The sequence below is a fragment of the Columba livia genome, chromosome 7 (genome assembly GCF_036013475.1).
Source record: "Columba livia isolate bColLiv1 breed racing homer chromosome 7, bColLiv1.pat.W.v2, whole genome shotgun sequence".
Classification (NCBI taxonomy): domain Eukaryota; kingdom Metazoa; phylum Chordata; class Aves; order Columbiformes; family Columbidae; genus Columba; species Columba livia.
This window is the reverse complement of record NC_088608.1, coordinates 21,607,033-21,621,692: the sequence shown is the minus strand read 5'-3', so window position 1 is coordinate 21,621,692 and position 14,660 is coordinate 21,607,033. Positions and strand designations below refer to the sequence as shown.

The 14,660-nt window shown below is 36.9% G+C and overlaps 1 protein-coding gene across 6 annotated transcripts in view; it reads left to right on the top strand.

Annotated features, from left to right (window-relative positions):
* Positions 1 to 14,660, top strand: part of METTL8 (methyltransferase 8, tRNA N3-cytidine) — a 51,769-nt gene that overhangs the window by 24,362 nt on the left and 12,747 nt on the right. For 3 of the 6 annotated variants that reach the window (XM_065068746.1, XM_065068744.1, XM_065068745.1), the window contains exons 11-12: positions 94 to 320; positions 3,373 to 3,642. The exons of the other annotated variants lie outside the window; for them this stretch is intronic. In XM_065068746.1, the coding sequence (XP_064924818.1) occupies positions 94 to 284 (191 nt within the window). In that variant the 3' untranslated portion in view covers positions 285 to 320; positions 3,373 to 3,642. Of the gene's footprint in view, positions 1 to 93; positions 321 to 3,372; positions 3,643 to 14,660 lie in introns of those variants that run through there. 6 annotated transcript variants of the gene reach the window in all.

The window sequence follows — 14,660 nt, the reverse complement described above, 5'->3', positions numbered from 1 at the left end:
GTTCCATCTTTGGTTGAACTGCAAGTCGTTAATTACTACATTCTACAAATGTCTTTTTATTTAATTATAATAATTCTTCATACAAAAAAATAGATGAGGTATGCAGCATGTTCAACTTTGCCGGATTAACTGAAGTACAGAATTTAGTTGATCGGCGATTGCAAGTAAACAGGAAGAAAAAAGTGAAAATACAACGAGTTTGGATACAAAGCAAGTTCCAGAAACCATTGCTGCTGTCTCCGGATAATCCTGAAGAAACCACTGAAAGGGACCCTTGTAGATGACTGTACCATGAACTCCAGAAACTGAAGCAAATTTGAGTACGTATATTTCCTATAAATCTTGTGTTAGCCACTAGAAAGGAGAAATATATTGAACTGAAAACCTTTCCCAGATTATTTTGTAAATGCATGTGTTTAAAAATGGTCTGGAAAAACAAAGAACAAAACCCCAAAACATTTCTGACTTCTGCTTTATATGCAATAAAACTGTATATGTTTAGCAAAAACTAACAGTAAGGTTAGAACGATGTCTCTTGTCCCTGGGTGAGTGTATAGCCGTCTTGGCATCTTTTATAACTGTGGCCAGGTACTATTTTACTTCCTTGAATATGAATAGTCAATAAGTATAAGCATGTGGCTTATTCCTGTTGAAATTCACAATATGTAAATAGTTTTAGACTGAAACATAGTTGTTTCAGAGATTTAGAGGAACAGAATATCTGTTCTCAGTACCACTGTAAGCTGTGCTGTGTTAATTTCTGAGTCACACTGTGTGTCTTGCAACTGTATTTCCTCTTTGGGGGGAAATTTCTTGGTGCATAAATAATGAAGACAAAATCTTTTTCTGATTTGCATGTAAGTTATAGTTTCATACTAACTGCATGTGATATGCATGGATATCAGACTAGTCAGTGATTGGCGTCCTCCACTGTGACTGACTTATTCCTCTGAAGTCTCCACTTTCCATCTACACACTCATCAGAAAAAGGACAAACTCAAGGTTGTGTAACAGCTTAGTGACACATACATTATATTTAAAGTGCTGTAGGTTGTAAACTGAATGTCACATAGAAAAGAATTACCAAAATACCAAAGCAGTGCTGAAACCAAGTAGTTCACATTTGCATAGTAAATATGTCAGATATGCTAGAGTGAGGAGCAAAAAGAGTAATCCAGAGTACGTTTTATTAATATTGTTATGGAGTAGTGTAATCATACTAAAATGGTGATGTACGTGGCAACTGAGAGGTTGGTTTCTTAGGGCTTGAGTCTTAGTAAAAAGGTCCAACAATTTTGTATTGACCCTCTGGAGACACAGTAAAAGGACAGGAATGGGCTAGTGCGTTGGGTGCTTTTAAGAAGAAAACCAAAATACAAACACTGTGTTTGGATGCAGAGCATGATACTGAAGATGTTGAGACAGTGGTTAAAGATGCCACTTCAGCTGTTTAAATGTAATTTTACAGTCACTTAGCCACAAGGAGGAGAGAAAAAGAAACTGGTGAATGAATAAAATAAATCTCTCTTTCTTCAACAAGGATATAGAATGCATATAATCTATAACATGCATGCAGTTTTGAGTGCCATTAATAGAGCGACACTCAAAGTCTGTTCTCTAGCTTTTGTTTTAGTCTGAAGGGTAAGCATGTCACAGCTGACAACCCCCTTTTGTTTTTTTTGCAAGTCACTAGCTGCTAAGCTGAATAGAAATTATTGTCTTCTAAAAAAAAAATAAATTGTTTAAATTTAGATGCTAAGGATCTTCATCCCCTTTGACAAGACAAGGGACCTGCTTAATTTCCATAAACCCAGATCTGTTAAAAGAATGAGGTGCAATAAGGGGTCTTCTGAAGGTAGGGTCTGATCCTGCATTTCTAGTGTATTCTAAACTCCCATTAGAGTAGGATACTGTTTTATGAGTTAAGTGTCTTAGGAAGCTTTTGTTAGCAATGACATTATTGTGACCTGCAATAAAACTCTTGTAGTGTAAGTCAAAGATTGAAACACAGGTGTGTTTCTTCAAGCCCTAAGTCTTAAGAGACTGTAGCATCTGCATGGGAAATGTAAATATATATCTGTTTATATTTTAATTAGGTTGCTATTGTGTGCTATTAATCATGACTTCTGAGTATGCATAGCTCTTAGTCTAGTATGAAGCATTTTCAGTTGTAGAATTTTCCAGTAGGATGATGCTGACGATAAGCTTCTGAGCACCATGCAGTCTTATTCATGTGTTTGATGTAGATTTTTCCATGTGTGGAGGCTAATGAAATGTTTGCTTTGCCTCTCACACTGATATGTTGATTCTGGCAAAATTTTAATATGCTATGTTGTTAGTTTAACAAAAATGTGACTTCAGAAGAAACCAAACCCTGAATTCTCATATGACCTTGAGCAAACTTGGCTGTTTCTTTTCCACACCTTGCAGAGTAAGTGTTGGCTGCCTCTTTTAGAATAATAGCGCTTGTTATAGAAGTAGTAAGATCAGCTACTATCCATTGTAAAGTGAACTATAACTAGTCTGGGCAGTTGTAAGATTGATAGAAGGGGAAATGGACAAACAGATCTTTCCTGGTAAGAACTTTTGAATCTGGGTAGAACTTTCTGTATTTTGGCCTTGTGACATTTCAGTTTTCAAAATGTTTAATCAAGGGCATGTTTTTAGAATCCTTTCAAATCACCTGTACTAGTTGAGAAAACTAATATTGCAATATTGGCAAAAGAAAGGCAAGTGGGACAACTGAAATAAAAGAAAGGAGATGCAGACAACTATATAGGAAATGCAGTTAATAATTACTTATCGTTAATTAATTTCTGGGGGAAAGAAAAATTAGGGTATTTCAAACAGAGAGTGCCCATTATGGAAACAGGCTGTAAGTTTTACTTTTGAAATCTGCAGTTACTACTTTAATCAGATATGTACCTGAAATCTCTAATTATATAAATTTATAGAAGTACAGATTATATAAACAGTAAACATTTTAATTGCTATCTGCAAGTTGTTTTCTTGTTGTTTTGGGATTTTTTTTTGTTCAGCATGACTTCCTGTGCTGGGAAAGCAGACTTGTGAATGTATACAAATGGCAATTAGAGAAACATAATCTTATTAGAATTTAGCTTTGGCTTCATTTGCTTTGGCTTGCTTTATCAATAGTGTGTACTTCTTGCCCACCTCCACTGGTATTACATCACGTTTATGTACAGGGATACATGAGAATGGTATTTGCTGTTTTAGACCTTGCTTAGTTTTCAAACAAGTACAAGACACCTATAAAGTAAAGAAAGTGCCAGACCTGTTTTCCTACACTAATTCTGAAATATATAGTCAATAACAATTAACTCACATAAAAAATGTTGGGTTTTTTTCCAGCAAAACCCAGGCAGGTGCTCGTGCCATATCCATTGAATGTGAAGAGGACAGCCAAAATGCAGGGCAGACGAGGAGGACAGCAGGAACTCTAGTGACACCATGGAAACATTTCTTGTATTTGAAACTGCTGTTTCTGTTTTGTCTTTTGCATGTGACTCAGCTAATCTGCAGATTCTGTGGTTTAATAATGACTAAAAATTTGTAACAATCTATCATGAAATTTTTATTAAATGCCAGTGGAAATCACTTAACATAAATTTTCCTACTTCATTTTGATTTGTGTTACGATCTTTATTCACTGCTCCGGTGTGCTCTTTGATCTGTTGACATATCCCACATTTCCCCTTTTTCCCTGCGCACACCAGACAATTAAGCAGTTTCCACAGGAGCTATATACACAAACATTTGCAGTAAAGTTTGCTGGCTGGGTTATTTCTAAGATCTAAGCAAGAAAGTTTTATTTCCTCCTGTACAGAACAGATCGCTTTTTCTTTTTGTGTGAATGCAATGAATTGTATATATACTAAATTAATATAGTGCTGTTTGCTGTATTTTTAAATTATTTTAAGCCAAATAGACCTTACAGAGTATGCTGTTTGTAATGGCTATGATAGCAGTAGAGAGTTACATACACAAACCATTTTTTCTTCAGTGTCTTCATAATGAGTGGTTGAACAACTTTGCAAATAAACTCTATAAACATACTATAAAGATATTAAACTTTGTTATCGTTAGTAATACAGGTCGCTTTGCTTTTCAGTGTCCAGCAGCTTCTCTCCATGTTTGGAACAAAGATTGGATGTGAGGGGTTTTTACATCAGTTACATGCCAGTTGCCCTCCTCTTGAGAATCAGCCAGAAAACGTACAAGTCTACTGTTAAATGCAATTACAGTCAGTATAGAGACAGTAAGAACTATTAATATGTGGGTTGCCATGGGCATCTTGGCAGGTGCCTTGTTTTACCTGCTGGTCCAGGCATATTGGTCATGCCTGCACTGGACTTTGAGCTGAGAAGGGAACTTCTCTGTCCAGTGACTGTCCTCTACCCTTTGCTAGTACCAAGCAACTAACAGAAGAACGTGCCATGGTTTGAAAGCAAGAGCCACGCAGACAGGAGGGGAGGAAGATCAAGATGCAGCTCAAAGGCAGACAAGGAGGAGGTAATGTTTCCTCTGGGAAGTGTGCTAAGAAAGAAGCTGACAAAGTAAGAAGAACGATAAGCAGAACTGAGCAGGGAACTGAGGAACAGAACACCATGGGTGCCACACAGGGAGAAGATGTATAACAGGAGACAATGTGGCAGGGTGAGGACATTGAGTCTATGAATAAGTGAAATAAAATGGAGGAGGCGAAAGGAAAAAGGGGGATGGTCTGTTGCAGAAATAGGGTGAAACGTGGGTAAACACATTGGGGAAAGGATTGGTGGTGGAAAAACCTATCTTCAAAGTCTGTTTCTCTCAAGTGATGCTGTATTTTCACATCTTAGTGGAATATTACAGGCTTTGCCTTTTCATCCATATGTGGACAATGTATTTCAATTTATTACGAAAATGGAATGTTTCATCTGCTCTAGTTTATATGTGCTATGCACATGTGTTTGCAACAGTGCAGGCAGGTTTATGATACACCTGCTTTTGCTTTTTCCTTAGGGAACAATGTTTTTACCTTCTTTCAAGTAGAACTCTATAGTGATAGAAGCTACACTCCTAACCTCCCGGGAAGCAAATACAGAATAATAACAGAAGTGTCTGCATCCTGATTGTGTTCAGTCAAGGTAGGACAGTTAAATTTACTCCATATGTTCTGATCTTGTCCCATTTAAATCAAGACCATATCTGCAGATTATCACCTTTAAGTGCTTTCCAATCTCAGTTTTTGAAATACTTGCATCTGTTCAACAGAATTTAAATGAATTTATATAAACTAGAATTGCAACTTAAAATGAAAATGGCAGAATTATCTTTAGGCTTTATCTGGCATTACAACATTTTAGAGAAGGAATATGTTTATTATTTTAAAACACTCTTGTGGTTGCAGAGGAGCACTCATACAAGAGGCTGAAAATTCAGGTTATTTGAGGTATAATGTACATCACGAATATTAAACCTAGTATCAGTGTTACAAAGCTTCATATGCTTAATGTTAACTAAAGGTGTCTTGTCAATTGTTACTGTGAAAAAGGAGTTAGCAACAAGATAGTGCCATTTTCAGAGGATGTTTTATTGATCGGGTTGCTACAATTTTGAAGGGAACATGAAAGATTAAGAAGGAAAACGAATTAGTTCAATGATGGCTGAAACCCACTGATGACATGTACAATTTAATAAATGCTCAAAGGATAATCTGAGCATTCCTGTATATTGATACTAATTGAACTTTCAAGTTCATTAAAAACACAGACTTGATGTATGCTGCTAATTATAAAAACAACCAAGATGTTGAAATTTATCAATGTGATGTAAAAATAGAATGCTATATCACTACTCCATAAATCCAGTGTATAGTCTTCTTTGTAGTGTGTCCTCTTCAGCTAGAAAAAAGGTGCAGCAGAACTAGATGCTGAAAATTCCTAGAAACACAAAAAGACTTCATAGGAAGGCAGGTGAGGGAAATGAATGGTAGACAGTGAGAAGATAGCAAATAACATTATGTTTTAGTATTTAGAAGGTCTAGTTTATCCCTTTACACAATACGAAAAAGCAAGTTAAATTCGTCAAGTTGGCAGGCAACAAACCTACATCAATAAGTGTATACAGTGTGCCCTATAAAGACACAAGGAATCACAATGTTCACAGGGCTAAAAGATTAGTGAGTTAATAAAAATGGGTTATTATTATATTAGATTTTTCTATTTTTACTTTTGTATGTGTGAAAGGGAAAATCTGAATATTTACTGTTGAAGAGTTTAAAATGCTTCCAAAACAAATAAACAAACAAAACAACCCACAACAATCCTACAACCTTTCTCATTACCTTTTGTGAGATCCTAACATTGCTCAGCAGTAGAGCTGGAGAATAAACCTGAATACAAAATGGGCCTCGTAAGCACAGTTTACTGAATACAGAAAAGATAGAGGGGGAAAATAAAAAATAAATATTAAAAAAAAAAAAGATACTATCCTAATTGGCATGACAACATGTAGTCCTGTAGCAATCATACAGCAGTTAGTATTTTGTATAGAATGACAAATTCAGTACAGTGACAGAGAGAGAAGGAGAGACACATCAGTCTTACCACACTTTGCTGTCACTCACGACCATATCACTGTAAATTGGCATTTGGACAGGCCGAAAGCCAAAGAATAAAAGCAATTGGTTTGCTAAAAGAGCATACAAATGATTAATTATGCTTGGGTCAGACTGGCAGTATTGGAGGGTTTCATTGCAGAGCTAACATTCGGTTTTTTCTTCCTTCAGTGTCAGGCACACTCCAGCCTCCATTTCCTCCCAAATAACAAGTGCTCTTTAAAAGCAGGAACTGCATATTTGAACTTGAATAAAAGGGTTGTTGTGCAGTGTAGGATTTAGCAGATGGGCTTAGAGAAGCCGAACCTACCACTAGTCTTTTATTCTACACTAGGAAAAGCTTTGCCATTTTTAATGTCTCTGTTTGTTGCATATTCTGTTAAGCACAGTAGTCAGATGTCATTCTGAGGAAGCGGGCAGCTTAGTTTCCAATGACATTGATTACACTCAACAGTGAGAGGATGAGAAAGAGTGGTGGTGGGTGGAGAAGTGAAAAGACAGCGTGAGGCATTTCAAGGAGGAGGTTTGCACTCCAGCACTGGGAAGTGGGTGACAATCCCTCTGAGAATCAGTTTTTACTCTGAAGTGGAGCACAGTTAAATCTTCTGCACTCACTTCAGGTTTAATCTCCATCCCCACAAACTACCAGTGCAGCTGGTAGTTAAATGTGCATTTATTTAAAATGAAGAGAAAATAACAGTAGCAAGAGCCTGCATCCTTAGAACAGAGCTGCAGTTTCACAGAGGGAAACCCTGGCATGTTAATCCCTGGCATAAACGGGTGTAATTCTCAATGACAATGCTAAGCCTGTTTACACAGGGACTGAGCTAAACCCAATGATACACAATGCTGTTCAAAATCAATCATTTAATCCTTTTTACATTTTTGTGATCTAACAACCAAAGTTGTTTGTGTTAATAAAAGATGGTGTGACAAAGCTGTGATTGTCACTGAGCATGACTTGCTTTGAGATAAAAATTATGACAAACACACTCATAATCTTATTTTAGATAAACATTTCATCTTGTTATTCAAGAGCAAGTATTAGTGAATTGAATAAATACTCAGCGATAGTTACCAAACTGTGAAATAAAGTCTATTTTTTAAATTGGAAACAATCTGAGCTAGCTTATACAAAGAGAGAAAAAAATCATGCTGGTAATAACTCTACATTTTCTGAAGTTTACAAGGAATCAATATAATCAACAAGAACCTTGGTTATAGTTTCTTTTTATTTTGCATGTATTTATTTTAATAACAAATGAAAGCAAATGAAAAGGGAAACTGCATGGCGCACAGTCTGGAAAAAATGTAAGTATCATTATATAATTTAAGGTATTTAACAAACTACTAAACCACACTGTTTTCTTCTTGCATCCATTGTCTTGAGGCAGAGTATCAGCAACAATAAATATTTGTTTTACTTTGAAACAATTAATGTTAATAAAAGGGCTCAGGGTTAAATCTGAAACAAAAAATCTTGGACACAGATTCCTGATGTAATTTATGTCGATATAGGTCCAGAAGACTCTGAAGGTCTATCGAGTCACTTCAAGACATAGACTAGTTGCTTGCAATTAGAATCCAGGTTAACTGGTGCCTAATATTCCTTGTAAAAATAAAGATGCAGACATAGTAGTACAAAAATGTTCTGTCAGTAAGAACATCTACATGAATTATTAAAGAATTGAATTAAAACTCAATTACACAGAGACGATAGCTCTGTTCACTAATCATACTTTGTTTAAGGGCTGACATTTGGTTGAGTTTAAGAAGCCCACGTCTGTGTTTATATTTCATTGTAGGGTATTCAGAATTCTACAACATTCTTTAAAGGGTAATAAGTGTTATGAAACTTGACAACCAACCAGATAAGCATGGTTGATTAAGATAAGTGATTTACAATAACATCGTAAGGCTTGTTAATTTTTGCTATGTTTCTATCTCAAATACTTGAAAAAGTACCTGTGAGAAAGTATGCCTAGTCTAAACAGTCCTTTGAAGTTCAAAATAACAAAATTTGTGAAGATAAGATTGAAAAAAAACAATAAGGGGAAGAATAGCTTTAAAAATGCATTGTCAGGAAGTGAAAATGAATATTTATGTTTCCCTATCTTTTTAGATTTCAGAGGAATTGTGTTATTCCATTACCAAAACACTTTGCATATTGGTATGTGTTGCTAAGGAAATACCAGTAAAGCAGTATAATTTAAACTTACATTATGCTTGGAGCTTCCATTTCTTTTTCAAAATTATTATCCTTTTCCTAAATCAGACCATCAGATTTTAAAAGAAAACAAAAATAATAAGACTCTTTAAAAGCCATGAATTATTGATGATAATGCAGGCAAATGTTAACTGACTGTTGTTTCCAATGGATTTTCCTACCATCCCTGAGATCAAGAATGGGACAGTTTTATCTGCTGTGTTACCAGCATCTTTTTTAGTAGAAGTATACTGTATGTATGTTTGTGATGCTACATATGATTTTCATGTTCTTGTTTCAAGATACCTTACTTTTCTGATTTATGTTAATAAAGCTTTTGGAGATTCCCAAGTGGAATGTAAGTATTATTTACGTATTACTTACATTATCTAAGTATCACTATTTGTATTCATAAAGTGAATCAATACAAGGTTTACCATAAACATCCACGTGTAACTACATGAACAGTGGTGGCTTCAGGCCTTTAGGTTTTCATGCCCAGCTACTAGGTGAGATCAGCAACGAATGTGCAAACGTTCCCCAGGGGAGCCTAGAGTGATCTTTTTTTATCTCTCTGAGAGTTCTGCCAAGTATTTTGATGTTCCCTGATGTATTTTTTTTTTTAAACACAATAAAACATTTTTTGTCAAAGAGAAGTCTAGAGGGCTTAGGTTATATGTATATACACATACATACAGATGTGCATGTGTATCTAAAAATACAACGAGAGCATAGAGAACATCAGCAGGCTGGGAAGAAGAATGGAAGTTGGCTGCCATCCAAGTAAAGAGAAGTCCACGCATGAGAGAAAAAGAAAATCTATAAAGAGGCATTTAACATAAGGTAAAAGAGGAAGGTTGTATGCTTAGAAGTTCTTCCTAAAACCAATGGTAATATTGGATGAGAAGTAAAAGAATATTTATTAATTGACTTTGAGATTTTGGTCTGCAAAAGTGTATATAAGCCTCAACTTTCATATTTGGACTTTCTAAGCACTTTTATACAAGGGGCCTGCTGGGGCTCCACATTCTTCTGCAGTCAGTATGGGTGCTGAGTCATCAGGAAAGTTGGCCATTTGGTTTCAGGTTTCTAAATATAGAAGTGAACATTTAAAGCCCTGATCTGGGAACAGTGGACATGCATATGCAGCTTTGGTGACCTGAATGATTTCATTGTTAACAGTGCTCATACCAGAACCAAAGCTGTGCCTGTATTACATGTACTCCTGAGAATCATAGCTCCTATGGCAAACAAAAAATAATTGAAATTTTAAAATGATGAAAAGAAATAGAGAAGCGTGGCAAGTTTCGGCCTCTGCTAAGCATCAAAACTCGCTCAGGATGTCTCGTGTGCTCTCGCTCTACGCAGAGGAGGTGGAACAAGTAGACTTCAGGGGAGGGAACAGAAGAGCAACCTACCTTAAGGAAGGAAGTTTAGGTTATGTCTTAGAAGGGTGAATTTTGACAATTCAGTTTGGTTTGTGGGCATACGCCTTGAAATTGTCCGTTCTCCGAATAATTATCAGAGAAGATCCATTTGTACTATCTTTACCTTTGCAATTGGTGTGTTGTACCAACATTCAGTACATGGATTGGTGTTTTGTTTTGTTTTTCCTGATGAATTTCTGCACACTTCGGTTTGTTTGTTTGGGAACTTTGCTAAAATAGGACCTTTAATATTCAAAATGCTGTGACAGTCAATCAGAATTTCAAAAGGCACTTTCACTGTAGATAAAAGTATATAATCTGGTATTGTATAGTACGAGCTCCTTCTTAAAGAAGCGAGGTTTTACATCAGTGGTTCAGTGTGTTATTTTGGCAGCATTCTGTGCCTTCTGCGTAGATCTTAGCTGAAGAAATGCTCGCTGAGTGCTTCCCCACCTGAAAATGTGGGGCGGGCAGGGAGAAATTCTGTCTGGTTAACAGCCATGTCAGTTTGGCTCAACGCGCACACCTCTGTGCCGGGGTCACCTGCCGGCTGCCACCGAGGTGCCGTGACTTGCTCCTGGTCCTCTGCACAAATCTGCTGCTGCAGGGTGTGTGCAGCCGAGGTGCCATCTCCCCACCCGGTGACCATGGCCTTCCAGGAAAACGAGTCCTTGAATGAGCTGTGAGGGCTGCCGGGGATGGCTCTGGCAGGCAGGCGCGGCCCAGGGGCGCGCCAGCGCGTGGCTCTGCTTGAAGTGAAGCATGAGGAAGAAATTTTTTACAATGAGGTTGGTAAAACACTGGCACAGGTTGCCCAGGGAGCTGGTGGATGCCCTGGAGACATTCAAGGCCAAGCTGGACGGGGCTCTGAGCAACCTGATCTGGTTGAACATGTCCCTGTTCATTGTAGGGGGCTTGGAGTAGATGAGCTTTGAAGGTCCCTTCCAACTTAAACTATTCTGTGGTTCTATGATTCTAAATCCTTTATTATTTAGATTTATTACAGTCCAGATAGGCAAAACCCTTGGTGATTTTTTTTAATTAAGGAAAAGATACCTAGCAAGTGGATAGCAGTAGAGGAAAGACTGTTTTGAGGGAAAATAGGGATTTTTTTCTATAAACTTCATATCAAACTTTTATTCTGAGTACCCACAGTGTGTTTCAAGAGCTATTTTTTGTAGGTAAAATAGCTGGGAACAGAACTTCTTAACAGGGTGCAAAAAACCTGTAGCGATGTTAAGTAACAAAGTGGTATCCGTTGCATCCAACATGCAGTGCTTTTGTACAGCAGCAGTTCATGTGCAGCTGACTGGTTATTCAAAAAAAAAGTCATTACATTGCTATAAGATGTGAGCTTCAAAATGAGACTGTGCCCCCATTTTCTGTGAGAACTTAAAACATGCAAATTTTGAGGTTTTAAAAGTTAGTCAGCCGTATGTGAGTTACAAAACCACAACGAGTTAGCAACTTATGTTAAAATTTGAAATGAGTATTTTTTATTTGCTTCTAGTTCGGAACCAATTTTATCAGTTTCCTTCCAACTGGTGTAAGACTAAGACAGATGATTTTAAAGCAAAAGGGGATTTCTTGACAGTATTACAGCAGGCTGGTGGGAAGCACCTCTTTCTGATCAAACCAGAGCAGAGGACTACACTGACACTTGTCTTGAAAGGTACGGTTATGAGCCTGCCCCAAGCCGTAGGCTTCTTGTCTGTTGCTCTGTAATGCCTGCTAAACTCATGGAGCTTCTCATCAGCATGTAGATGGAGTCAAGAACTCTGAGCTCCAGAAGATAAATGCCTAATACGTGACCTACAAGTGCATTTCTGCTGCCTGTGGTAGATAGAAAGAAAGCAAGAAAGTCCTGGTTTTATTACCCTAGAAGAAAAATCAGTAGATGTTATCTAATCCAGCCCCTTTTATTGGGACTTTCTATTATCTTCTTTGGAGTGGACTAATGCTGCTTTCAGTTATGCATAATACGCTGAAGGTATCGATTTGGGACTTTATTACTAGTCTTTATTATAATATAATTACTTTTCTTATGGGTGCTGTCTTTGCACAGGATTAAACCCAGAATGGGTCTGTTTTTCTTAATTGGACTTCTTACTGCTGTTTGTCTATTTTACACCTGCAACATTCAAAATGGTAGCTACTTCATGTGTGCTGCCATTAATACATAATTGATGAGACCTTGTTACAATTAAAAAAATATGGAATGCAGCTGAAATGAGACAGAGAAATGAAATGTGCCTTAGTGATTGTCTAAAATATAGCCACAATTCCAGCTTAAAATCTAACATTATGTGACCAGTTGCTACATTTCATTTGAATTTTGTATGAAAAGAAACATGGAAAATGCAAAATATTTTCTGTATCCACTGTGGAATATTTTCCAGTGGAAGTGACTCCTCTGTCTTCCACAGTGAGATACACCTAGTTAGGCAGCAGTAATTCCTGGTAGTAGTCATTTGGTTTTTGTTTTCTTGTGGAATTAAATGCCATTTTCATTCAGTCTTTGTGTGAAGGCCCTGCAGTTTCAGTAATTCCTGTTAATTCTGAAGATGCTGCTATATGAGTTGTGGTGAAACTACATTTCCACGTAAAATGCAAATTTTGTGCATAAAATATACTTGCATATTTCTCTAATTAATTTGCCAGTGCCATGAAGGACCCACAACACTTCCTAGTCAGTGGCTACTATTATGCAGCATTTAATTTATGCACAAATATAATCCCTGTTGTAGACAGCATCTCTAATATGGCATATATAACATAATGGTTTTCTTTCCCATGATTCCTAAGACACGTGCTCAAAATTGATAGAAGAAACATTGTTCTGACCCACACGAACTAAGTAAAAGTTTTTCTACCGGCTTCACTCAAGACAAGATTTCATTATAAAGAAATTTTATCGTCAGATCTGCAGCTATTGTGCACCCCTGTTCAGGTAGATCTTTTGAAAATTTGATCAGTTTAATATCCAGTGTTCTTGGGGTACAGTTTCTGTGACCTTGATATTTGTGGTCTTAGTCTTTCAGATAGGAAAAGGTACAATCTTTTGTCAAAACGAAAAGGAAGGAGAAAATCCTGCAGCCTGAGTATGTCGGTGCATTGCTGTATTGTCAGACTCACATTTTAAAATTAGTTTTTCAGTTCTTCTCAGAAATGCTTTAGTAAAAGATTTATGTTGGTGTTCAGCAGTCACAGGACAGAAGCAGGACAGAGTCTGTATCTGCTCTTTACAGAAAAGGCCTGTAATAGAAGCAGCAGGATGACTTAATACAAATAATTTTGAAAAAGGAAACTAAGCTGTTCTGTGTTCTCATTCATTAGACAAAGAGAGGGGACTGAAGAGTAACCTTTAAGGAACTCAGATCACACCTGAATAATTTGCATTTAGAAAGGATGTTCGTCTTGTGTTCAATTGGTTTATTGAATCTGGGTTAGGTTCCTGTAAATGCTGCACAGCTTTTGCATCTCCAGTTCTTTGCCTAAATGAAAGACAAACCTTTGGAATCTGGCTTGACTATATTACATTTATGTTTAGTCTAATAGAGGTGATGAAAGTCATTGAACTGAATGACACAAATTCTGTTGGTCCTTTACAACCAGCTTTAACAACAATCTCACTTGGATGTTCAGAGTGACAGGAATTAACATCATTCCTATACATAGGAACATCTTTCTGCTTGAAATAGCCTTCGCAAATTCATGTTTCAGTAATCTTCTATAAGGGCAGAGTGTGGTGCCAAAGAGGAAAAGCGGAATATACTTTTCGTTCCCAGGAGAAATTAAAAAGAGGGCAAGTGCTTTGAGTGGTTAGCAAGCCTGCCTTCATTTTGATTCTAGAAACTTGAAACAAAGTTCATATTACGAAACAAAAATAGTGTGAAAATCAGTGTCTTAAGGAGCTGTGGGGTTGGTGTGACTGTGGTCTGAGCTAATTTTTTTCCTCTACATACAGTATATGTTCACAGTAATTTCTTCCAGCAGATAGTGGTCATGAGAGGTTTTACTTGAGGGGTCAGACAAAAAACTGTATCAGAAGTGTAAGAGAAATCTTGTTGTGTATGTGGTACCGCTGTATAAGACACCTATGTCAGTCCCTTTCTGTTTCAGCATTTTTGTGTAGATATCTCAGGTACCTTGTACAAAGTCTTTATGGACAATGTAGTATTTAACAAGGCATTTGAGACCTGTAATGGTGTGGGATTTGTTTGTGATTTTTATGCAAAAGCAATATCACATTGAAATTAGACATGAATCTAGTTTGTGAATTACATTTGGGAAGTGCTTTGTGGAAAAATACCCATTATCACTCAGAGGGATTAGGGATTTAATATTCTGCTTAATATACCCAGTATTAGACACATCAGATTGTGAGTAGCATTTCTGAGTTTATCTC